Source organism: Anastrepha obliqua, chromosome 3 (genome assembly GCF_027943255.1).
Source record: "Anastrepha obliqua isolate idAnaObli1 chromosome 3, idAnaObli1_1.0, whole genome shotgun sequence".
In the NCBI taxonomy this organism is placed as follows: domain Eukaryota; kingdom Metazoa; phylum Arthropoda; class Insecta; order Diptera; family Tephritidae; genus Anastrepha; species Anastrepha obliqua.
In genome coordinates this window covers 132327712-132352795 of record NC_072894.1, presented here as the reverse complement: position 1 = coordinate 132352795, position 25084 = coordinate 132327712, and the positions used below count along the sequence as shown (strand labels likewise).

Genomic DNA, 25084 nt, shown 5'->3' with positions numbered 1-25084 from the left:
GGAAATGTAGTCTTATCATATAAAAAGTTGGTGTGGTTTTTTGTGATCTCACTAATATTCAAGTAGGATCTAAATAAGACGGCGAGGAACAAGTCTACCAAGTTTGATCGCTATTGAGTGCATGTATCTCGCACATTGTTTTTAATTTTAGTTGCGCCGTTTGTTTTTTATTTTGTTTTGGGTTCATTTTTGTACTAAATGTGGGTAAATTTGCTTTGTTTTTTCTTTTTTGAAAATGACCATAATATATTCAATATCAACCTACCTTGAACATAGTAATATCACCAAGTTTCATTAATATATAGTATATTCATTTTTTCTTGACTATTTTTATTTATATAAAGTTATAATGTACATGTCTAAAAGTGGGCGCAGGTGTAATACATTTTTCAAATCATTTACGTAATTTTTTCACATCATCGATTAACCCACAAAATTCGCTTATCAATTCACTGTTCTTATCTCTCAAGAAAAATGCGAATAAACACCTTTGAATTGCATATCTTATCTGCATTAAAAGTGATTATAATTAACTATGCATCTATTCCGAATTGCGATGAATTACAAAAAGAATGATATAGAATATTGGTTACTTCAAGTGATAACAGTGACGAAAATACACAATATCTCAAAACGTTAGATTCAAGAAAAATTAAAGTTGGGGCTTAAGATAAGAATAGCAAAGGAAATATATCTTAACTTGTACCATTTCATTGAGGTGCATAAACAAATCCTCTAATATAATTAAATATCATATATACGTAGGCATACAGTGCTTATAAATATATACAAGACTCCGTGGCGCGTCTGGCTCCAGGTCAGAAGGTTGCGTTCTCGAATCACGTCAGGTTCAAATAATTTTTTGTTTTACCTTCTTTAATTTCTAAAGCATACTTTTTCAACATTTTCACAGAATCTTCGCTGAATAAATAACAGCGGTTTTACTAATGATATCAAGAATTTTGTTACTATGCTAAGTATGTACATATAACACTTGTGTATGTAAGTATGTTGTATGTTACATTGACACATTAATATGATCTTGTTCCTAAAAAATAAAAATTAAATTTTTTCCCTTTTAATATTCTGTTGGCTGTGTACCTTGGTTTGTTTAAAATAAAATCTCTTTTACCTGATTCACATGCAGCCCTGCGCATTAGATACGCGAATGACACACTCCACACACTCTCCACTCTCTTTGAAATGTCAGATGAGTATAAGAATTGGAAGAGTGAAAAGTTTTTTGTGAACAACGATAAGCAACATTCGTTTACCTCACGGTAGGTTTTTTGTGTTAATATTTCATAAATAATCAACAAAAATATGCAAAAAATTTGCATTGATATGCAAACAAACTTTTTGTTTACGTGAGTATAAATAAACGCAGGAAAAGTGCATGTCGAAATTTGAGTGAAAAAGTCAAGAAAATTTGGATGCTCGCAGGCAAAATGCCAATACATCACCCGTCGGAAAGGCAGAGCGCCGAATAAGCGCCCGAGAACGTGTTTTGTTTGTTGTTACTGTGAAAAGTGAATTCTGTACAAAGAATGGCCAAACTATTAACATTTTACTGGCCAAGTATACACCAAATTTTATACAAAACTTTGGCCTAATCGACACTGAATGCCTTCAAATTGAGAAAACTAATAAGTTCTGTGCGCCTTTATAGTTATGTGCCGTTCGTAAATAAATTCTATTCGGAGGAGAGCAGAATTGGCCTTACTGTTCGTCAGGGTGTGACCGCAAATTGACTTCCGTTTTAAGTGCTCACTGGTGTGTAAAATGCACCTGCAGTCAATGCGCTAAAACCTACGTTCTTCAAAAATGGCACCCACCTGTTCAAGCGTTCTGCTGTTCTATAATAAAGTGCAATACTTTGTCAAAAAAGAAAAAACGGTTCATTATGTGCAATCACGGTGGAAAGTAGTAAATGGTTGCTACGTTTTGTTTCCACATCCATTCATTTTTTTTACCCTCATTCATCGCAACATATGTAATTGTCAATTTGGTAATTAGCTGAAGGCGACGGCAAATTTGTTGGACTTCCTCGCTCTGATTGAAAATGGCTAAAATGAGAAAATGTGTTTGGGAGAGCCAAAGTGGCTCAATTTGGTGATGGAATTTTAGTGAACTAATAGACTCTCAGGTAACTACTCGTTACTTTCGGAATTAAGCGGTTTTGAAGACCATTCGGGGAATATTAAGTATGTATAATGCTGCACGCATTGTTTTTAAAAAATTGATTGTTAGAATTGTGTAATTTAGCGAAAAGTTAGTGTTGCCAGGATGCTTGCAAATTTGTAAAATTTTTTCCTAAAAAAATCAAAAATATAACTCTCATTAGTCCAACTCTGGCTTCGCTATAGAAGTTATTTAAAATCCATAGGTTTGAAAAAAGTCATATGTGCAGTTAAAATAAGTCGCATACATAAGTTGCACCAATTTTTTCGTAAAAAAAAAAATTAGTTCGGCATAAAAACAGGATTAATTTCCATAATTCAGGATTATTTTTAACTGTTAGCATAAAATGTCTTAAAAGCTTTATAAAACGAAAAAGCTGTTAATATTTCGTAGAATACCCTCGGTTTATCTATGAAATTCTGATCGGATTAAATGGGATTCCTTTCCATGTCTCTTTTGTTACCTTCAATAGAATTCTCTTGAATTGGTTGGTTTCCGTTCGGCAACACTTTTTTTTGATGTCGGTTTACATTTTATAGGGTTGAAGCCGATAGACTTAGCAGGCCGACGCATAACATGAACTCCGTGGACCTTCAACCACTCTTTTGCGGCTTTGCGGCTTGTTGTGTATCATTATCCTATTGATATACCCATTTCAGTGGGATAGGTTCTATTATATATATTAAAGTGGTGCACAAATGACTTGCTTATTACAAAGCAACAAGTCACACATTGCATGTGACACTGTTTGTGAAGACAAAAAGCAATGTAGGCACACAACTTGAACAGCAACGAAGAAAAACTGTCTTCAACAAGCAATACTACTTCGGCTCTATCGACAGTGCACGAATTGCACGACGCTGCTTATATGCTTGCATGGCAATGGTAGAAAAACATTCTCATACAAGCTTTGCCGAAAGACATCAAGTACAATGTGTGAATTGGTCTCATATGTATGTATGTACGTAGTGTATATTAGCGGCAAAGTGTAAGTTACATTCAAATATTAATCAGAATTTAATTTTTATTCTACAAAACCATCATACCAAACATTAACTGCCTATTTGATTTTAAAATATCAGGAATTCATGTAAGTAAATAATCCACATTTGACACAATTCACTTGTTTGAATTGAATTGTTTTTCATTGCCTTTCAGTGTCATTGCTTTTCTTGCTATCTTGCCGAAATATGTGTGTTGTGATAATGCTGAGAGAGAAACAAGTCATACAAAAGCATGATTTGGTTTTCTCTCTAGCTGCTATTGCCTGTTACTGTTAGTTGAGAACAAAACACTGCATTGTTGTGTGAATTTAGCAAATGACTTGAAAGCACATATATATCGACTTGTGCACCACTTTAATATATATGTTTAATTGGCGCGTACACCCTTTTTGGGTGTTTGCCCGAGCTTCTCTTCCTATTTGTGGCGAGCGTCTTGATGTTTTTCCACAAATAGAAGGACCTACAATTTTAAGCTGACTCCGAACGGCAGATATTTTTTTATAAGGAGCTTTTCATGGCAGAAATATTCTCGGAGGCTTGCCATGCCTGCCAAGAGACGACCGCTATTACAAAACAACTTTTTCTTCATTTTGGTGTTTCACCGAGATTTGAACGTTCTCTTTGGTTTCCGAATGGTAGTCACGCCCCAACCCATTAGGTTACGGCGGCCGTAGGTTCCATCTGATATTTTCACATATGATCTTTGATCCATGATGCCTGTCAATAAAATAAATTGGGCTACTCCGCTATATGAAAGGCTACGCTACCGCACACCATACTTCAGCGCTGCCATATTTGATCATTTTCCATGTTGGATAGGTGCCGAACATACTTTCTGGAGCTTGTATTACTAAACAAGTCGATTTTCCTTTCATTATACTCTGCTTACATTTGCTCATGCGGCATTACACTATACCCGACCCGAACGTTCCCACGACAGTCGGGAGTAATTACCAAGATCCTACGCATACATATGAATATCTTAAAGCAGTCAGGTAAACGCACCATAAACATAATCAGGAAAGCTTTTGAATAATGTAGGATAAAATTCAAGAATTTGGAATATATCAGAGATTAATTCAACAAAAATATATTGGATTGCATTAGGCAAAATAGGCAGCTTGAGTAAAATCCTGATTGATAAATCCGTAACCCAAGCAGCACATACCTATATACGTAAGCATATATCGCAAAGTAATTAAGGAAAATAGAGAATAGCCTGAGGCAGAAAAACAGAGATGGCTAGAGTTCTTTGTAGTTAGTCAATACTATGTACTCAACGACTGAGTTGTTCCATGAAACCGATTACTTTGTCTAACATGCATCGCTACATCAATACTACTCTCTTAATTACTAACATTCAGTGCCTTATTGTTGGCACTCTCTTGGCCAAAACATTTGAAGTGGTTACGGCCACTAGTGTATTGCTAATGTATCCAAATTGGATTCAGTGCTTTTGCTAATAGAGACGATTATACATCAAAAAATCCAAGTGCACGGATAGTTTTCGCATATTTACCGCAAACTACTATTAAATAAAAAAAACAAGAGTTTGACACTCAACACTGAAGAAAAAAATGTAAAATTTCGCGGAATTAAGAAGTAATAGAGACAAGAATAGCTTTTAGAATCGATTCATTAGCTTGATCAGTGGAATAAAATTAAAATAATAAAACTGTAAACCGTGATGCAAAAATCTGAATACCAAAAACCAAAAACAAAAGGTGAAAAGAAAAAGTGGCTACAATCTTTGCAGCACACAGACCGATGAAGTTTCGAAATTTTATGTTGTTGCTATTTGTTAGAGATTTGTGTAACACAAATAGACCGAGGCAGTGAATTGTCGCCCTTCGTCGTTGAACGTTTATGCATGTGGACGGGCAAAGTGGACGTAGAAGCATCTGACACAGCTGACACTAAAGTTGCGGTAGCTGTAATTGTTTTTTTTTTACACATTTGCGTCTTGTTTTTGGTTTTTCAATGCCATTGACGCACTCGTGCTTGCAGGGACGTTCCAAAAAGCCCAATAAAAATAATATTGTGCACAAGTGTAAAAGGTACTTGAACAAAATCGAAAACACCGAAATCTCCGTACGATATGTTGAAGTGCCCAGTGCGGGAAAAGAAAACCTTGAAATTTTTTCAATATAAATTCGGCTTTCTATTTTCATTGAACGCCAATAGTTTTTGAGAAGTGTTTTGTGTGAAAAATTGCTAAAATTGGAAACTAAACATTGGTGTATCCATATATGTATGTATGTAGTACACATGTGTGTATGTACATACATATGTTTGTAGTAAATTGGGCACACACGAAACTCAAGCGATAAACGAGAACATACGCGCCTGCCTTGTAATTGTGTTGTTTGTTTTATTTTTGTTTGTATAGTTTAATTAATTTTTCTATATTTTCTATACAGTTGCTGATTTGTGGCTAATCAACCAACCGATCAACTAACCCGAGAACTTACCGAACCGGATAGCACCAAAAAACAGTCCAACATCACTCAACTGCACTGCACGACATCCAATGTTCGCAAAGCTCTCCCGCAGTACTCCAATCAATTCCTCAAAAGTCGTCGTATGGGTATTTTAAAAATGTATCAAAAAAGTTGCTGAAGGAAAAAGGGGCATCAGCTGTCGTTAAACGTGCCGTTTTTGAAATGTAAATCAAATAAAATTCATACACGGCGAACTCGTCTGGCAAAAAATATCTCCGAGCCTGACGCGCGAAAAGCTAACGAACTTTGTGATATCACCGACAACAACAGCGACAGTAGGAACAAAAAATTTGCTTGTAGCAGAGCAAAACAAAATAAATACTATATAAAACACGGAGAGCTACCACCCACGAGCACACACGCAAACTAACGCACTTACAAATCCATAAGCGAGCGAATAGCCACAAAGGCATCGTCATACATCACCCAGCGACATCAAGATTCACGTCCACCCACCTTTCACATTGGCACACACACATATTTGCATCCTAAAGGCAGCACCTATATTTTGTTGTTGTAACTCCTAGTGATAAGAACGTACGCACAAAGTAGAATATACAGAGCAAAGGAGGAACGAAGCAAGGCAGCCAACGTTGCAGAAAGAGTCAGTAGAGAGCAAGTATATTAGTAAAATAAATCAAGGAAAACACAGGGAAGCGTATCGCACCTAGTTAATTAATTTATTTATTATAACATTTTAAGTAAGCGTGAAAATTTGTTCAGCACTGTGCTGCACGTAGTATTTACCAAGATACCTGCACGTTTTCTCTCAGCTTGCCAAAAAGTAAAATATTTAAAAACAAAAAACAAAAAGGCAAATTTCCTGCGTGTGTTTCTGTGTGTTTGCCTATGAATATTTAACCAACGATATGACATCATATGCTACCGCAAATGATTCTAACACCACAGTAGCAACAACAGCAACAATGGAAAACGCAAATGTGGCGAACGCTAGCACAACAATAGCGAGCCAACCGTCAACTGCTTCAGTCGCGAATACAAGCGCAGGTGCGGAGAATGTCGATGGTACGCGCAACTTTCACACAACTATTGAACGTTCATTATATGAAAGTCCAACAACACCAACAACGTATGACTGTGATGTGCCGCTCAAATTAGGCGAGACAACGCTGCAGCAACAACAGCCACAGCAAGATCAGCAAGCGTTAGATACACCAACGAGCAATTGTTGCACTGACTATGATTGTGATTCGTTTTCGGACGGGCACGAGAAGACCGATACAACACCGGAAAATCTGAAGAAGATTGATGATGTCATTGAACAGCGGCAGTATCAGCAACAGTTAAAAAACCGCTCATCCTCGCATTATCTTAGCAATTCGCAAGCAATGGCATCCAGCGCTACCGATTGCGATAGAGACATTGTTGGTGCTGGCAGTGGTGGTTATGGAGTTGGGCTCGCCGTGGCAGTTGATGACTCAAATGCAAAAATTTGCTTTGGCAAACCGCTTTGCAGTGAAAAAGGTGAGTAAAAAAATTATTGACAGGCAAAAAGAAACACTGAAGAATAGACTTTGTCGATCAGCGGCTGCAAGCGAGTAGAGGTATGGGATTGAAGAGCAGTACATCGATTCAAGTCGAGTGTAGTCAATCGCGCTGCTTTGAATTGTTGTGTGCGAATTTAAATAAAATTTAAATTAAATTTTAAAATGAGCGCCGGTCCAAGTATACATAGCTAAGGATGCATACAGAACGCTGTGTACCAAATAAGATCCTCATGGCTCCACTTATTTAATAATCTACACTGCAAATATCAACTTCTTGTTTGTTGCTTCCTGAGCTCGAGATGTAAGGCCTAGACATTGAGGTATATTCACTCTTAAATGTTCAATATCTTTCCTCTTAGTAAGACGTTAGGTTAAGAGCTCCAATTGCCTTATGAAACCTGTTTTACTTTGACAGAACATTGTTTTGGTTATTGTTGTAGATTGATCAAGATTTACACTGAGATTGATAAAAGTTTGCTCACTTGATTCGGCTTTTGACACTCCCTTAAAAAAGATTGCATTTGAGAAAGGGGCAAAAATTAAATCCCTTTTAATAAAACGAGTTGTTGTTGATGTAGCAGCAAAAGCACTTCCCATATATGTACTGTAGTAAATCGGGATCGTCACGGTAGCGTAGAACCGATTGTCGGCGTAGCTTGTGTTTGGTTTTGCTCAGCATCCTCTGGACACTTCAGCCACACATTTTAAGGTAGACTTATTCGAGACGTGTCCCGCCAGTCCCAGATTTCTTATATTGAAGCCTGCAATGTATTCTATCGCGTCCTCGCGGATACTATCCCACTCTTCGCTCTATTTTAGCTCTTTGTTAAATGCTAGCTTGTTCATAAACGTGACTTCCTTCAAAATCATCTCATCATCAGGAAGAAAGTTTTTTAAATTCTCCATTGATGTGTCACTTAGGCGAAGCGACTCGGTTTTATCATATTTATTTCATACTAGCAAGCCCGGCCCACTTCGCTGGGCACACTAAAATAGAATAGATATGGTTTAGAACAGAAAAGATATGGTTTTCATATTATTTATTTCTTTAATCTTTATTCAAGCGCTTTGGCATAAACAATATTTTTTGTTTTTCTATTTGTTTTTGAGTAAATATAAAATATATTGTATATAAAATATAAATTGAAAATCAGGAAAAAAGAAGATTGTTTTTAAATTTCAAATCAACGCATATGAATAACTAAGAAACAATCGTCTTTTTTCCTGATCATCCATGAATTTTTCGTTTCAATTTATATGTTTTATTAAGCATTGGAGCTTTTTTAACCATTATCCATTTATATTTTTCAAAAAACAAAAACGAAAAAAATTTCATTCACACATAATTTCATTCGGATTCCACATTAAATTCTCAAATTTCGTAAGAAGCTATTCACTGTTCCAAAATCCACTCCAAAAAAATTCACAAACAATTTTTACATATTGCACTTACGTTTTTTCCTTATGGCATCCAAATCAGAAAGAAATATTGACACATTGTAACTCACACTGTCAATTTGACAGTTCAGTTCCGCCCCAAGCGTTAAAAAAGTAAGCGACATTATGGCTGGATCAAAAGAACGCTGTACCCGTGGTTGTAATTCGGTGCAAAGACACGGCGGGTCCACGTTGTGGCATATATTTCGAGACCCTAGTCATCAATAGGTATGAAAATTAACCCGTATTAAAGCACTTATCCACAGCTTTTATTTGATATCCATATTGTACAAACACATTCTAGGGTCCACGTTTTGGTCTCTATCTCGAGACCCTAGTCACGGAGCGGATGGAAATACTCTGAACTAAAGCATTCACCAACAGCTTCCATTTGATACCCATATTGTACATACACATCCGAAGGTTACCCGGGTCCACGTTTTGACCTATATCTCGAGACCCTATCTACCAATAGGTATCCAAACTATACGGAAACCATCTTCAATACCTCCTTAACAATGTGTGTAAGTTTGGTTTAATTCGGTTTAAAGACACGGCGGGTCCACGTTTTGGCATATATTTCGAGACCCTAGTCATCAATAGGTATGAAAATTACCCCGTATTAAAGCACTTATCAACAGCTTTCATTTGATATCCATATTGTACATACACAACCAAAGGTTACCCGGGTCCACGTTTTGACCTATATCTCGAGACCCCAGTCACGGAGCGGCATGAAAAATACTCTGTACTAAAGCATTCACCAACAGCTTCAATTTGATATCCATATTGTACAAACACATTCTAGGGTCCATGTTTTGGTCTCTACCTCGAGACCCTAGTCACGTAGCGGCATGAAAAATACTCTGAACTAAAGCATTCACCAACAGCTTCCATTTGATACTCATATTGTACATACACGTCCGAAGGTTACCCGGGTCCACGTTTTGACCTATATCTTTATTCGAATTTTTCTCACCTTTTAAACCTTCCCTAGACCTCCACGAATAATTCAAGACCAAGATAAGATAAATCCGTTCAGCCGTTCTCGAGTTTTAGCGAGACTAACGAACAGCAATTCATTTTTATATATATAGATTACCTATATATGAAATGCATCGGGCGTCGGATTATCAAGTTCACCTTTCGCCGCATGCATTGCCTCATGCATGCATTGCCATTTTAGCGGTATGTCGGGATGCTTTCCTTGTCGTTTTGGTCCTGGATATACCGATACAAATCCCCGAACGCATTGCTGCTCATAGGCACCCAATTTAGAAAAAGAAATGTTTTACATATAAATTTTACTTTTTCTACACTTTTACTCAAAATTTCTAGAGTTAGAAACCCAGTGTCTTGCTAAGGGAGGGAATGAGAATGCTGCTTACTGAGCGAACTTTACATTATTGATTCATGGACTTACACCTGACATTGCGTAAACCTGAAATATGGCGAAAATCTATGCAGGTGTTTCAGTTACTGATCGATCCCAATTAATTTGTAGGTTTTCAAAGTCTACCAAAGGCTCGGCAATGCTGAAACAATAATAAAATTTTAATATTAAATAAGCAGATGCATTATGATACACATATGTAAAAAGTTATGTTGGAAGAAAAATAACAGGTTTTAGAAGTAGCAATAACTGTGTTGAAAATGCTGCGTTCCATTACGTTGGTCCTGGTTAAAAGTATCGATCGCTTTATTGAAAGGCAGATTTATTGATGAAACACTTGATTTGGCTGGCAGCTTGTTTCTATCCGTTTTTTCTTCGAGTATAAATTTCTTTAAAAATAGAAAATTTTTCATATTTGCTTCTCGTAATCTGAGCCCTCCGCTTACCTCTATTTTTTCGTCTTGAAAACTATAATTAAGTAAAATTACAAAATCACTGAATAAGTGTTATTACACTCACTACGACCAGCGCGGCAGTCTCACATCATTCACTCGAACAAATTTATTTTGTAAAAATGCTTTTTTATTAGTCGTACTTTTGTTTTTTATTAGCGTCTTACTCGTACTCGTATGTACATATTTGCTTTTATTTGCTTTTATTTCCATGCATTTTCAACATTTAAAGCTTGCGATCATTGTTAACTGCATTGTTGTTGCGCTTGTTGTGGCTTATGCCTTTGTGGCGGCTGTGCGCTGACTGGTTGCATTGCTTTTTGCTAAAAATGTTAATTGTCATTCAGATTGTGTTCACGCCGAGCTTGACGCTTGCTCCAGGCAGCACATTCGCATACGCACACACATTTACGTTCAAATTCGCGTATTATCTAATTTGGTTTACCCACTTTTTCCATATCCATACATTGTTATTTTAATAAAACTATTTTTTTCGTTTTGATACTATTGTCGTTGGAGTTTTGTGCGTTTTGAAATAAACCAAATTGAAACGTTGTTTTGTAAGTGACTGGTTGACTGACTCACCGCTTTGCAAATCGCAACTCTGTATGCACATATGTATGTATGTGTTCTACATCAACATATGTATGTATGTATATACAAGTTTTATTGGTTCTATTGCGCGGTTGGGTATACGTTGACCGATAGACCTGAATTAAGTGAAAATGTACTCAGCACCTGGAGTCTTCTAAAAATGTGTGTTTATGCAAAATTTATGAAAAAAATACTTACTTTGCGTATGCGTGTAAAAACGTGAGGCAAGAAGTTTCTTACTGCCTATAATTTCTCCATTTACACGTTGTCTGTTTACTTTTTGTAACTTCTGTTTACTTACCTCCACTTTTACATGCATGTGTATGTATGTGTGCCTTTCAGCGTATATGGGTTTCAATGCGCTAAGTGCTTAAGCCATGAATCACCTACAGAAAAGTAGAGTTGTTCAACACAATAGCGCAGGGCTGTGTGGTTTTTTTTTGGCAATATTTGTATTTCAGGTGAGCTAATCTGTATCTTATTTTATCTACTACAACAACATTTAACGTAATTTTCCGACAGCCATTTCTGGCTGCGGTTTGTCGCACCCTGACTTATGACTAATTCTTTCCTACCTTTGTTTTGATGTTTTTTGTTTTTTTACAAAATTTAAGAATCATTTACGAATACATATAAAGAACATCTTTAACCATATTTGGTTGCCACCAACCTGTGCGCTCATCTGCATATGAATTCTATATTTTTAATAATATAATATTTTAGCTTGCAGCCCACGATCATTTCACTTCCCTTTTTGAATATTTTACGTGCGTGTCAAGATATACATATATGTATGTATGTATGTAAGCACATATATACATATAATCTTTCTCTAATTTCTTCAACAGCATGCGGTTTCATTAACGCAGTATTCTCAGGAGCTAAGTTTATTATCTGTGCGGCGCTCTTTTAATTGTGAAATAAACCATCGTGTTTTGTTCATATCGAACAAATTCATACATTGCAGTCTATTCAATCCAATTTTGTTTTGAATAACTTTTGAGTGATGGAAATCTTCATATTGACATTTATCCGCTCCCTCACGTGTTCTTTTCTCTCGAGACTTGGCAGGAAACTTTATCCGATTACGGCGTTTACGGTGGTGCTTCAACCCGAAGAGTTCTTTTTTATGAATTAATTTGTAGTTCACAAATAATCAGTTTAGCGCTTGCACTTTCATTTTTTCGTACTTTTTGTATGAACTTGTCTACCTCACCTTAAATATTTCAGACGCTTATCTTTACAGAAAAAGTTATCAGTTGTTTGGCCACAGCTGAAACGTCATTTTTGAAGCGTCATGAATTTATCTCCTTATATGAAAAAAAACAAATTTTATGTTCAATTTTTTGTAGACCTAAAGCATTTAATTTAGTTTTCTGATACACTTCGAGTCAACGGTCGTCTCTCGGTTTTCTAAAAGAGTAGTGGATTCGCCGTTTTGACGATCGTCATTCAATACAAATTTTGTTCGGTTATTTGTTGTTATGCTTTAAAGTAAATTTCTTATTGAAAATAATGCTTTTCCAATGATCCGCCAAATAGCGGCTGGTATATCTTCCACGTATTAACTTCGATCGCATCGATTGTCTGAAATCTTTGATTTATACTCATATATGAACATGTGTTTGGATGTATCATACATACATATGTATATTATTATTATTATTTACTTGCGAATAGTTGTGGGTTCTTCCCTGCTGCTTAATTAAAATGTATACAGAATTACCGCTACTTGGCATTCCACTTAAGTGGCTGCGTTCTAAACAAGAACACCGATCGCAAATCGCAAAAACGCCAAGATTGGTACTTATCCTCTGGCGTGCTTGTATTCATATACAATATTTGTAAAATAAAAAACATTTATTTACGTATACATATATGTATGTGTGTGCATGTGCGTGGGCTTTTCGCGTTGTTTATTATACGGTTTTATAGATTGCGCGTAGTAATAGTAAATAAGAAAATGTTATCTGCCAACGGCTTTGCTGCTATTATTAGCAAAAAGAGAAACACGTTAAAAAGTGAAAAGGTAAAGTGAAATGCAGAGTTTCAACGCAAAATGCTGAAACAAATTCACCGTTGCCATTTTCTTTTATTGATGAGTTAAAGTAGAGCATCGGCGCTTGCGTAGAGCAAAGTTCGGTAGAAAAATCATGTAAGTGTAAGTTTCGTTCGAACTCTGGCCTTCACTTGCCGCATAGACGTGTGCATAGATTGGCTACGCGACGTTGTTGTGCAACAGATCGTAGTTGGAAGCTGAGTAAAAAAGTATGAAACTCCAGCGCCAGTGGAGCAAATGGGAAAAGTTAAGGTTGAAAAATTAAAAACAATATTTATGCGTAGCTGATCAATTGGGGAACCTTGGATGAGCAGATAGACAAATGAGTTGTCGACGCGCTGTAAAAATTATAAACCAAGAAGAAGATGGAAAAGAAAAAACAAACCTTCCTTGAAAGTGAAATGGAGGTGAATTAATTAATGCGATTGGCAGCCCTATCTTATTGCTCCACTGTGTCATAACAGCAGCCGTAATTGCCTGTCCAGTGTGTTACAATAAAAATAACAACATGCGTGTGCAACCGTTGCTTGAAAGCAATCAGAAACAATCACTAAAGCATATGGAACAAATTTTTACACTTGCTTTACTTTGCCTCACCCGCTAACCCACCAGCTCTGTTACTCAGCCACTCAGCTGCTCGGCGACGGCTGCCTCGGCACACTAAGCTGCACAAATCGCAACAACTTGCGCACATTTTCATTTTATTTAATTTATTTTTTCCGTTTTCATTTTCGTTTCACTTAATAATTGTAATATGCGCTTCAAATAATTGTGTTTTTTCTCTCAATTTCTACATTTTCGCAGATATGTTAAGCAAAAGCGAACGCATAGAAAGCCATGGCCGCAGCATCGATAGTTCGACTGTCGATTTGGGCAAAATTAAACTCAGTGCGGACGGTAACGGCAGTGACAGTGGTTGCATTACGCCGTCCACTATGTCGGACATGAATACGGCGGCGTTGATCGCTGGCGGTGCAGACAATAGCGAATCGTTGCCACACGACGATGATTCATCAGCTTCGAATGCAACTAATACCACGACAACAGCAACAACCAATAAGCAGTCGTATGCTTTTACAATCGATAATTTCAATGATAGTGGCTGTGATCCGGAAGCTGCTAAAGCGCGTTACAAAAGCATGATGGAGCGTTTTCAGAGTCGTCATCGGCGTGGCGCCTCCATGTCAAAGCTGGAAGCTGGTGATGCTACCAACAAAGGAACCACAATGACTAGCTCGATATCTGCCACACCGCTCAGTGGCAATGCCAGCGCCAGTGCACGTCATGGGCGCAACAGTGGCGGCGTAGCTGATAACTCATTCGATAGTGGTGGCGCTGGAGATGCACCACCGAAGGTGAAGCTGCGTGTGCGCGATCGCAGTACGTCTCGTGTACGCGACGCCAGTAAGCGCCATAGTTGGTCGCCGCGTTCCAGCACACAGGAGTCACAGTTACAAGGGCACGACCAGCATGCGATCGCGCAGACGCCATCGGCAACGCGCGCGAATGAACGTTCGAGTGCTATACAGAAGCCGCTGCCGCCAACGCGTAAAAACGTCAGTAAGCAAAAGCCGCCGCCGCTGCAGCTGCCTAAAGGTACTGCCAACCTGGTAGCGAATCGCACGCAATTTACGCCGCGTTCTACTGCTATGCAATTGGCACTGCAAAAGGTTGACTTCTTGTGCGCTCAACCACCGCTTGCCGAACTGAAAAACTATAACCTGGAGGCGGATAATATAAGTGAAACGGGCACTTATACCCTGGATGGTGATAACTATACGGAGGAGCAAAAAGATCTCATGAACATCGACAAGAGCGCGAAACAGGCATTGAAAGCACAACAGCGTCCAAAGAATTTGCAGCTCAGCGCTAGTGTGAGCGACGCGGGACCTCAGCTGAGCAACACGAAGATACCAGTTCATGCTAATAGTCGCTCCAATGTTCTCGAGGTGAACTACTACCACGATACAGAAATGGATCAAGGGCCGCAATCGCCACGCGCTTACACTGAGCGCGATCTTATATTGGGCTCGCATGAGTCAGCAGGTGCATATTTGGAAAAGATCAAGTCACGTGTGTTGCGCAATGCTTCGGCGACGAGGTCCACGGTACCGGTCCATGGTGACATAGGGCAGAAAACTCCAACGGAAGATGATGGTGATTTGGGCTGCTTCACTAGTGTGACAACTAGTGGCGTATTGGCCAAGCAGGGAGCGCTCGATCCCCGTCCGCGACTAACGCGAAAATCCGGCTTATCTACCTCGCAAATCGACTCGTCGGAATATGTGAGCAATGAGATGAAATTAAAGGCGAATACAGCGAGCGCTTATTCTGGAGGTGGCTTCACTGATCATCAGAAGGCGGAGTATCGTTTGAATTTGTTTACAAATCAAAAGGACAACACACAGGCGAAATTTGCCGCAACACGTAGTTATATCGAGTCGCCGCCGGAAACACCCCCACATCATAAATTATCCGATGCAGCGGTGTTGAAGACGGCGCAAACGAAAAACGATTGGATACAGGAGTGGGCACGTAATGCGCGCGCACGCAGCCTCGCTTCAGAAACGTCAAAGACGCGTATACATTCGGACGCGTCTCAAGCGGCGTTGATGACGCGCAGCTACACATGCGCTTCCGATACAGCTGCTGCTGATTCGCTCACCGACGATAGCATTTACAATAATAAGCAGTGCATCAGTGCTGCCAAGCTGAATCGCAGTCTTGCCGAGCGTTACCGTTTGTCGGGTGAGTGTGACTATTCGAGCGATCCGACGTTGTCGAGCGGCGCGTACAGCAGCAGCGGTCAGCTGGCCGAGGGCATTTGCAAGCCACCAAAGAGTCCTTCGAAAATACCCTCACCACTGCATTCAATTGGGCGGACGCGCAGTGCAAGTCGTACGCGTGCGCCGCTACAGAATGTGCTATTACATGGTGGCGTAGGCGATGAAGAATCGGATATATATTTGCAGAAGACAGCGGCTGCTATAAATAATTTGCAGCAATCATTGTCTCGTAAGAATTCGCTTAAATCGCCGCCAACTACACATTCTTCAGCGTCACCACGTGCGCACTCGGCACGCTCGCACGCCCATTCCTCAGCGCTGTACTCGCCGCCAGACGACTGCGGTAGTCCACAGCATGGTCTGGGTTCGCCCACCTCCGCGGCCAGCGGAAGCGCTTACCATCACTCGCCGCTGCATCGGCGCGTCGCTGCGAATGATCCATACGGCCGCAATGCACAAAATTTGCAACTGATGACGAGCAGCTTCAATGAGCAGCAATTGAAGTTGCTCACCAGCGGTGAATACTTGTCAAGGCAAATGCGTGCGCGCAAGAACTCCTTCGATGGCAATATTGGCAATTCACCAGCACGTCGCGCGGCCGCAGTGGCAGCGGCAAATGCGCAGGCACAAGCGCAAGCTGGGCAAAGCGGTCAGGAGTCGCCATTGCGTCGTTCCAGTTCGTTTTCGGCGAAAATAGTGACAACGCAGCGCGCGGCGCGTCCACAATTTTCGAATATCTACACACCACCGGCGGCACGACATAATTATTCGCTGGTTGGCGGCGGCGATGGGCAGTCCGCAGCGGCAGTGGCGGGCAGCAACAGTAGCATCATCAAAAAATCGGCAAGCAGCAATAATTTCCGACAAGCAATCGGTGACTACGATGAAAATTTCCAATATTACATCAACGATGAGGATGACATAGGTGAAGAATATTATTCAAGTGGTGCTGAGGAAGTCGAAGAGGAAGAGGAAGACAATGAGCATTACTATCAACACGAGGACGATGTGCAAGCGGAAGTGGGGAATACATCAGCTGTACCACTGTCGAATACTCGTCTCAACAAGGCGCTACTGATGCGTATCGAGCGTAGCAAGCAACGCGTAAGCGGCGGCGTCAGTTCCGGTGCGAGCAAACCATCTTCAGCGCCTGTGTCGAAGTTGCAACAGCAACAAGGTGGTTCATGTGGCGTAATGGCATGCCCCAACACGCCTGAATTGCCACGACGTGGCATACGTAGTGCACCACGGTCTGGCGGCGGTGCCGCTACGGCGCGTCAATCAGTGCCGCGTGACACCAGTCTCAGTCGCTTAGCATCGCAGGTACCGAATTCTTTGGCCTCGGCAAAGAAGCAGTTACTGCAAACCGCCGCCGCAGTGCCATCGACAACGAAACTGACAAATCAACGCGTACAACCCAAGTATTTGGACATTTCAAAGTACAAGCCGGTGCAGGGCAATAATTTTCTACGCAAGAACGAATCGAAAAGCACATTAAAGACGTCAACATTGGCGGGCGATGTAATGAAGCGCAGTCCGAGTAGCTCATCGATGGGGTTGAGTCGTGCGGATCCGACACGCACCAGCAATCGCAGTGTACGCTCGGTGGCCTCGTGCATGACCACGAGCGGCACTACGCTTGGCGGTGGTGGTGGTGGTGGTGTTGGTGTTGGTCGAGCCTCATCAGCGGTGCGTAGAGACCAGTCGGGTGAGTGTCATTACGCTTTACTGCATTTGCATGTATTTCTCCATTTTTTTTTTTTTGAAACGTGAGCGGCATTTCTTTCTTTTTAATTAAATTTCAATGCATTCACAGTCACTAAACAAAAGGAGGCAGAAATGGCCATGTGGAAACGACGTTCCACGTACGATCCAATGAAGGCTGCAGCTGAAGATCGCCGCAAGAAGGAAGAAGCCAAACGCATGGCGATCACAAAGAATATAGGCGAAATGCCGTGCGAGAGGTAAGGCAGTTAAATGGCATTTTTCTTGTTTATACTTTTATTGCTAACTGTATGAGCAAAAGGTATCGATACTAAAGTCCATATGTTGTATGTTGTATTATGTCGACACAAGATTTAGAGTACTTAAGGCCAGGTTATTAAGGTAATTTTTAATTTGAAAGTTTCAATTAATTTTTATTGAATTGTGTTTTTTGTATAATAAATGTACGTTTATGATAATACTTAGCAGTTATTGTAGGTAGAAGCAACATGCGTGTGTGCGTAAATATGTACGTTTGGAGTATTAGTCGTATCACGGCCGTCAGGTATAGCGTAACGGAAAAAATAAACTAAAATAAATAAATAAGCACAATTAGAAGCGTAAATGGAAATAATTTAACACAAAAAAAAAAAAAAATAAAATAAAAAATTAATATTGAACTGAGAAAAGTAGTATATACATAGTAAAGTAAAGTAGTCTAGAAATGCGTTAAAAACACACACAAAACTACTGCACAGCGATTGAAAAATGTATCTAAAATAATTTGGAAAAATTAAAAATCTCAAAATCGGCTCTGCTAAAACTTGCTCATAGGTATAACCTTTTATTTTGAATGATTTGAACATACAAATCAGTGGACTGTTGACAAAACACTTTACCTGGCTTTGCTAAGATTTGCTTTCAGATCAATAAACTATGAAAACGGAGAAATTCGATTATTTATTAGAATTTTATTAAAATGAATTCCCTAACTAAGATTATCAAGTATTAATACTTTAAATATTACATTAACATCTAAAAAATGCTAAGTCGACTTAAGTTGTTTTGTCAAAAGTCCAAATGTTTGTGTATGTGCATATAAAAATGAGAAATGGCGTTAAACAAATAAAATATCGAAAGCCGATTTTTTGTAAGCCTGGGCATTTAATATTTTACACTTTAGAATTGAATACACTTTTACACATTACACACACGCACCAATAGTTAAACAATTTTATAAGCCAAAAAGTAGTACTGCAAAAACGAGCTCAAATTATGAGGAAATATTTGTTATAAAACTATTTGAAAACTGTCACTTGCCTATATCAAAATGTAAATAATATTTTATAATTTCTCTTAATTGAAATTTTTATTTGAATATAAAATAATAATTTAGCTTAGACCAGGTGAATGATAAAAATCTGCAAAAAAATTTATATATATTATATAAAATTCATCTGCATATAAAATCCATATTGAGTTGAAGTTTTGTTGTTATGATGTGGCTAAATTTGGCTTAAGGAGGCGAGGTTTGCTTAAAGGCCACGGAAATTTAACACAAATTGCTAAACAGAAATGATTGTTAAATCCAGTGCCACTATCCATTTATATCATTGAAATTAAGTGCATATTGGTTGCAGTTTGCTTTTTTCTAAATCAGCGTTCTATTTCTTAACAAAATATGAAATTGTAAAATCCGCCTCCCATGAAATTAAATTTGGTTTCGGAATTTCATTTACCTCCATACACTTTATAACTTATATTGATACTTAATTTTATACAATTTTCTATGCCGTATTTTTTACTACAAACGCTTAACGCAGTGTAATTCAACTATTTTGCTTTTATTTATTTATCTACTATACTTACGATATGATTTTTTCTAATTTATTTACTTCACCAACCACCACGAAACAAAACAATTAAAAAAAAAACTTGTTTTCGAAACCACCAATCAACCTCACTACTTCCACCGTTTGAACTACCACCAACACCACAATGTACGACTTTTACCTCCAGACCATCCAGATCTCCCTACCGCCGTGGGCAATTATGACCGGAAGGGTTGCTTATAACTGATCTCTAAGCGTAACTACTACAAGTGACAAATTTCATATTCCTATTTGCTATTGTTACCACTATAAAGTCCATCCACTACGTCAGCATTAACACCGAGCGCAAATTAAAAAATATAAGTAAATAATTAGTCACCTGCTCCTTGCGCGTTAATGGCGTCGCGTTAAACAGAAGTCGCTCTGTGTGATTATCGCTGGTTGGTTATACCTATTGATTTACCAATTAGCAATGCTAATTAAACTAGTCAGCCACTGATTGTGAGGCGCTAAATGCAAGGAGCTCAGTGTGTCTTGAATACAATGAAAGCAAAACGCAAACGAAGCAAGCCCACGGGGTATAACACGGCAGTAAGGCGTCGGGAAAGCCATGCGAAAAAAAAACAAAAAAAAATCTTTAAGTGCGAAGCAGCAAAATAAACAAACGAGACAATACGAAAAGAAAATGAAGCAAAGCATTAAAACAAAAATAAAAACTACTAATAATTTAACAAGTAAGCGAAACGATCGAAAAAGCGAATTCGAAAACTAAGAACGTGAATGAAATTAAGTGGAAAGAAAAGGGCAGCCAACGAAAGCAGCAGCCGCAGCCACAATAAACGTGCATGCATACTTTTAGGCGTTACATACTTGCCAATCGAACTGTTGTATACGTCACTGAACGAGCAATCCAAAGACTACAAATTAATGCAACGAAATGAGTTAGTTCTTTCACTCATTAATTGTTGTTGTTCACTTTTGTATGTTGCATTAGCAATAATTTGCATTGTCGCATTGTTGCATTGTTGCTGCTGTGGCGTCAGGCGTCAGTGCTTAGCGCACAGTCAACGGCGTCAGCGTTATTCTCAGCGTTTACTGTTTGCTGTATTTCTTGTTGTTGCTGCATTTATTGTTGTCATTTGCATTAACTAACGCTCGCAGTAAAATTTTGTGAAAAACCAATTTCATACTACAATTTCGCAATTCATTACAACAAAAGAAAAAAAACCAAATAATAAAAATAATGCCACTGTGTCGCGCTCTTCCCTGCTGTGCCAGCGTAGTAGTTGCTGCGCTTTGTGCTGTGGCCGCGCGTACTTCATCCACTCGCTCAATTCGTACTTATTTGATGTAGTTAGTACCTTCTTAATTTTCTTTCTTTGTTCGTTTTAACCGTTATTAGTCGTTTGTCTTGTAGAAGTTTGTTGGAAAAATGTCGTAACTTTTTGAAAATTTCTATATTAATAAAACAATTTATTAACTCTGCTTGAAAAATCGCGCTTTTAATCAAACTGAACATAAATTACATTTACTAATAGAAAACTCATACAATTTTGAAATGAATCGATGCACCTATACATACATACGTTCACATTTGACTAACAAACACATTTTTAATTCTAATTTCATTCACTTTCATTGATTTGCCAGCTTTGTTTTTTCACATTTTGCATATTTTCATATGTAGATAAAAACATAAAAATATTAAATTGTAAAAGGAAAATGGAAAGTAGTTTTTATACCCAGTGCATATATTTAGGCGTTCTGAATTCAACTTGGTATAATTTTGTAAAATCTTCGCTAATTTTTTATTTTAATTCGTTTACTTTAAATTTATTTATTTGAAAGTAAATTGCCTTAGTAGAAAAAACCCATTTGGCCGATTATTTGATGAAGAGTGCTGATAGAGTTTAATATTCTACACCCGGTTTTAGAGGTAATATAAAGACTGCGGCATATAGAAAAAAGCGAAAAAAAGGAATTAAAAAAAAAAACAATTTTTTGTATTAGTTTTTTTATTTACTTTGTTGATTTACTTGTTATATTATATTTTATTTTTTGCATCTTTTTAGTATTTTTTTATTTTATTTAATTTGTTTTATTTTTGTTTTTTATTTTATTTAAAAACCATTTGTTTTGTTTTGTTAAATTTGTTTCTTAATTTTAATTTATTTGTTTTTTGGTTTCTTAATTTTAAATTATTTATTTTTTAATACATTTTTGTTTATTTTATTTAGTGTTTAATATTTCTAATTTTAATGCTTTTATTTGTGTTTTGTATATATATTTATTTTAATTTGCTAAAAAAAAAAATCGAACAAAAAAAAAAAATTTAAATTTACTTTTACTTGTTGTGTATTAATTTATTTTTGGCACTTTTTAGTATTTTTTTTTGCATTATTTAATTTTTTGGATTTTTTTAGTATGTTTTTATTTTATTTACTGTGTTTTGTTAATTTTTTGAATTTTTTAAATTTAATTTGATATATATGTATATAAAATAAAATAAAAATAAAAAAAAATTAACAAAAAAAAGTAAATAATAATATTTATATAAAATAAAATTTAAAAAATATAAAAAAATAAAAAAATTGTTATTTTTTTGAATTTTTTAAACTTAATTTGATATATATGTATATAAAATAAAATAAAAATAAAAAAAAATTAACAAAAACAAAAAAATAAAGTATATATATGAAAAAAAATATATATAATATATATGTATATACATATAGCTTCTACTCAAATATGACGAGACGGTATCAATAAAACGGTCCGCGGATGACATATGGCAAAAATACATTTTTTGTTGGATGGTAGGACTGTTATAAGCTTACATGGCAAATTTAAGCTCTAGTGAGACATTCCCACATTCGACAGTCGGTTCAACGTTATCGGCACGACCCGCTAACGACTTCTCACTCTGCATGTTTTGCTGTCATAGGAATTTTTAGTCTTTTTTAATCAAATAATCGTTGATTAGACAAAGTTTTCATAATCGGTATGCCTTTATGCATTGGGTATAAAAATGAAAGCACACACATACATACTAAAACATCTACATAATATTTAGAATTCGAACTAACTCAAAAAACAAAAACAAAAAGCATTATTAGACAACTTATTATTATTTTCACTTTGAATTGCATTTTACTGCATTTTATTTGCATTTTTTCGAAAGCATTTGCAATTTGCAAAAATAATATCTCGAGGAATCACAGAAACATATCTACACATTTCACTAATATTGTTTTTTGACTTTATTCCACAGTGCAACACGTACGCCGCCGCCGCCATTCAAACAACAACTATCGCTGGATGAACAGTGGACCGAATACGGTGAAGAAGAGTGCGTCTAAGCAAAATTGAAACATTTCCAGTAAAAAAATAACTTTGAGCTAATTTTATCAAAAAAAAGGAAAAGAGAAAAGCCGGCGACCAAACTAGCGGCAGCTAAATTTTGACGGTTTGAATACGAACAAATACGCAAAAAAGCTTTGAAAAGTGATATATAGAATCTACTATAAAATAGAAATGAAAAAGAAAAAATATTATTAAATATTGTTTAATAAAAAAGAAGAAGAAGAAGAACTATAAACGGTAATTATGCGAATTGATAAAGCTAAACGAGTGAAATGTGAAGCGACTAAGATTGTCTGGCGAGCTGCTGTATTGGCAAACTGCGATATATGGAGTTAATGAATTGAAACGTGGGAAAATGGAGTAACTGTAGTTATCATATTATATATATATAATACTATGAAAAATAATAATTATATATTATCTAAAATTATACACATACATACGCAACTATTTTGTTAAAAGCGTACACTTGATGAGTGGGTATGCGTGATAGTAACCTAAACTCACAAACGAGTAAAAAAATTATTAACTAACCTACAGAAGGTTGCAAATATCGATGCAATGTATTTTTTTTCCAAAACGAAGTATAGAAGATGTGTGCAAAATGAATGAAGCGAAACTCTATGAAAATACTCGACTAAATTTTTGGTTTTATATTAAGTTACGCTGCTATTAATTATATACAAATAATTATACAAGAAATAGTCATGAATGAGCATGAGTAGCGACTTGTTTTTAAATACACTGAAATATAATTATCACATAGATACGATATGTATTACGCAGATATGTGCATGTATTGTCTAAATGTATTGCATATGTATGCAAGTATAAATATAAATAAATAAACTATGTATTTTTTACTTTATTGTAAAGCGCTGTAATAATAATTTTTATAAGTCGTTGCTTTAGTATTTTAAAAATAAATGAACGAAAATACATGTAAACATGAAGCGTTTAAAAAATGAAGAATCTGTAGTAAGTTTTCCAATTCATGTGTACAGAGTGTTTGCGGGGTTTAAATGGAATATGTGTAAATTAGGAAAGTCTTCGAAAAAGAAGTATTGACTTTAATTAAATCGCAATGTGAAATCTAATATTGCATTCAACACTTAGCTGAGAGAGTAGCGGGGGCAATAAAAATACATAAATCGATAAAATAAATAAATCGATAAAATTGTTCACCCCTTTGCGGTGAGCAATTGAAATAAACAATTTTGGATGGTGAAAAGGCGAAACAAGGCTAAAAAAATGGAAAAAATATATTTATATTTTAAAGTCATATAAAAAAGGAAAAAATATATATCAAATTAATAATATATAAAAGTAAAAAAAAAAATTTATCTTTGATATCTTGCAAGCATATAATTAGCAAAAAAAAAAAATTTTAAATATTGACCGATTGCGGGTAATGATTAAAATTTTTCTAAAAAATTTAAAATTTTTAAAAAATTTTTGCGAGTTACTCGTCTAAGCCTTTTTAATACAAAAACAAATGGAACTAGTTGGCAACCTTACAGTACTCCAATAAATCGAATGATTTTTTTTTTGCGAATTACTCCAAATAATTTTCCTTGATACATATAAAAACAAACGAAGATAGCTGCAGATGAAGAATAAAATATCTCAAAATTGATTTCCAGTCTCAAAACACTCCGATAAAATTCGAAGGAATTTTTTTTGCGAATTACTCCACGAATTTTCTTTAATATACAAATAAACGGAAATATAATAATTGGCAGGTTAAGTTTTGAATAACTCAATATTGGTTCCCAGTCTTAAGGCACTTCAATAAAAAGTCGAAAGTTTTTTTTTTGCAAATTACTCAAACTAGGGAAGGGGCTGATGATAATTAAATTAAATAAAAAAATGTTATGTTTTCCGAATAAAAAAAAATTAGAAATTAAAAATAAAAAAAATATAAAATATTTGTTTAAAAAAAAAAAACAATTATAATTATAATTGCTTTTTGACATATAAAAATATTATAAAATTTAAAATAAAATAATAAAATTTGTTAAAAAAAATTATAAGTTAGTTTTTTTTTTTAATATTTGAAACCAATATAAAATAAACGATAGAGAGAGAGAGTGAAAAACAAATATTCATTTAATCTTTACTCCTTCAACACAAAGAGTAAAATATTTTTTTTATTAATATTCGTTTTTTTAAATTAGTTTTTTGCTTTCACTTGTGTAACTTTTAAAGTAGCACTACCAAATAAATGCTAAAAAATATGTATATATTTTTTGTGGTCCGTAAATTGAAAA

At 36.4% G+C, this 25084-nt stretch overlaps 1 protein-coding gene across 6 annotated transcripts; it reads left to right on the top strand.

The window, feature by feature from the left end:
- Positions 1-1176: 1176 nt before the first annotated feature.
- Positions 1177-23786, top strand: LOC129242644 (uncharacterized). 6 transcript variants are annotated; one of them, XR_008582202.1, is made up of 6 exons: positions 1177-1280; positions 5606-7171; positions 13934-17623; positions 17732-17879; positions 19639-20392; positions 22723-22911. XR_008582202.1 is itself a non-coding variant. In XM_054879405.1 (5 exons), exons 2-5 carry the CDS (start codon positions 6556-6558, stop codon positions 22808-22810), a joined length of 4542 nt encoding a protein of 1513 aa, XP_054735380.1. In that variant the 5' UTR covers positions 1177-1280; positions 5606-6555; the 3' UTR covers positions 22811-23786. The 6 variants fall into 6 exon arrangements, 5 of the variants coding, with proteins under 5 accessions (XP_054735380.1, XP_054735381.1, XP_054735383.1 ...); XM_054879405.1 differs by lacking the exon at positions 19639-20392 and having other exon boundaries at positions 22723-23786; XM_054879406.1 differs by lacking the exon at positions 19639-20392 and having other exon boundaries at positions 1240-1367; positions 22723-23786.
- Positions 23787-25084: the final 1298 nt, after the last annotated feature.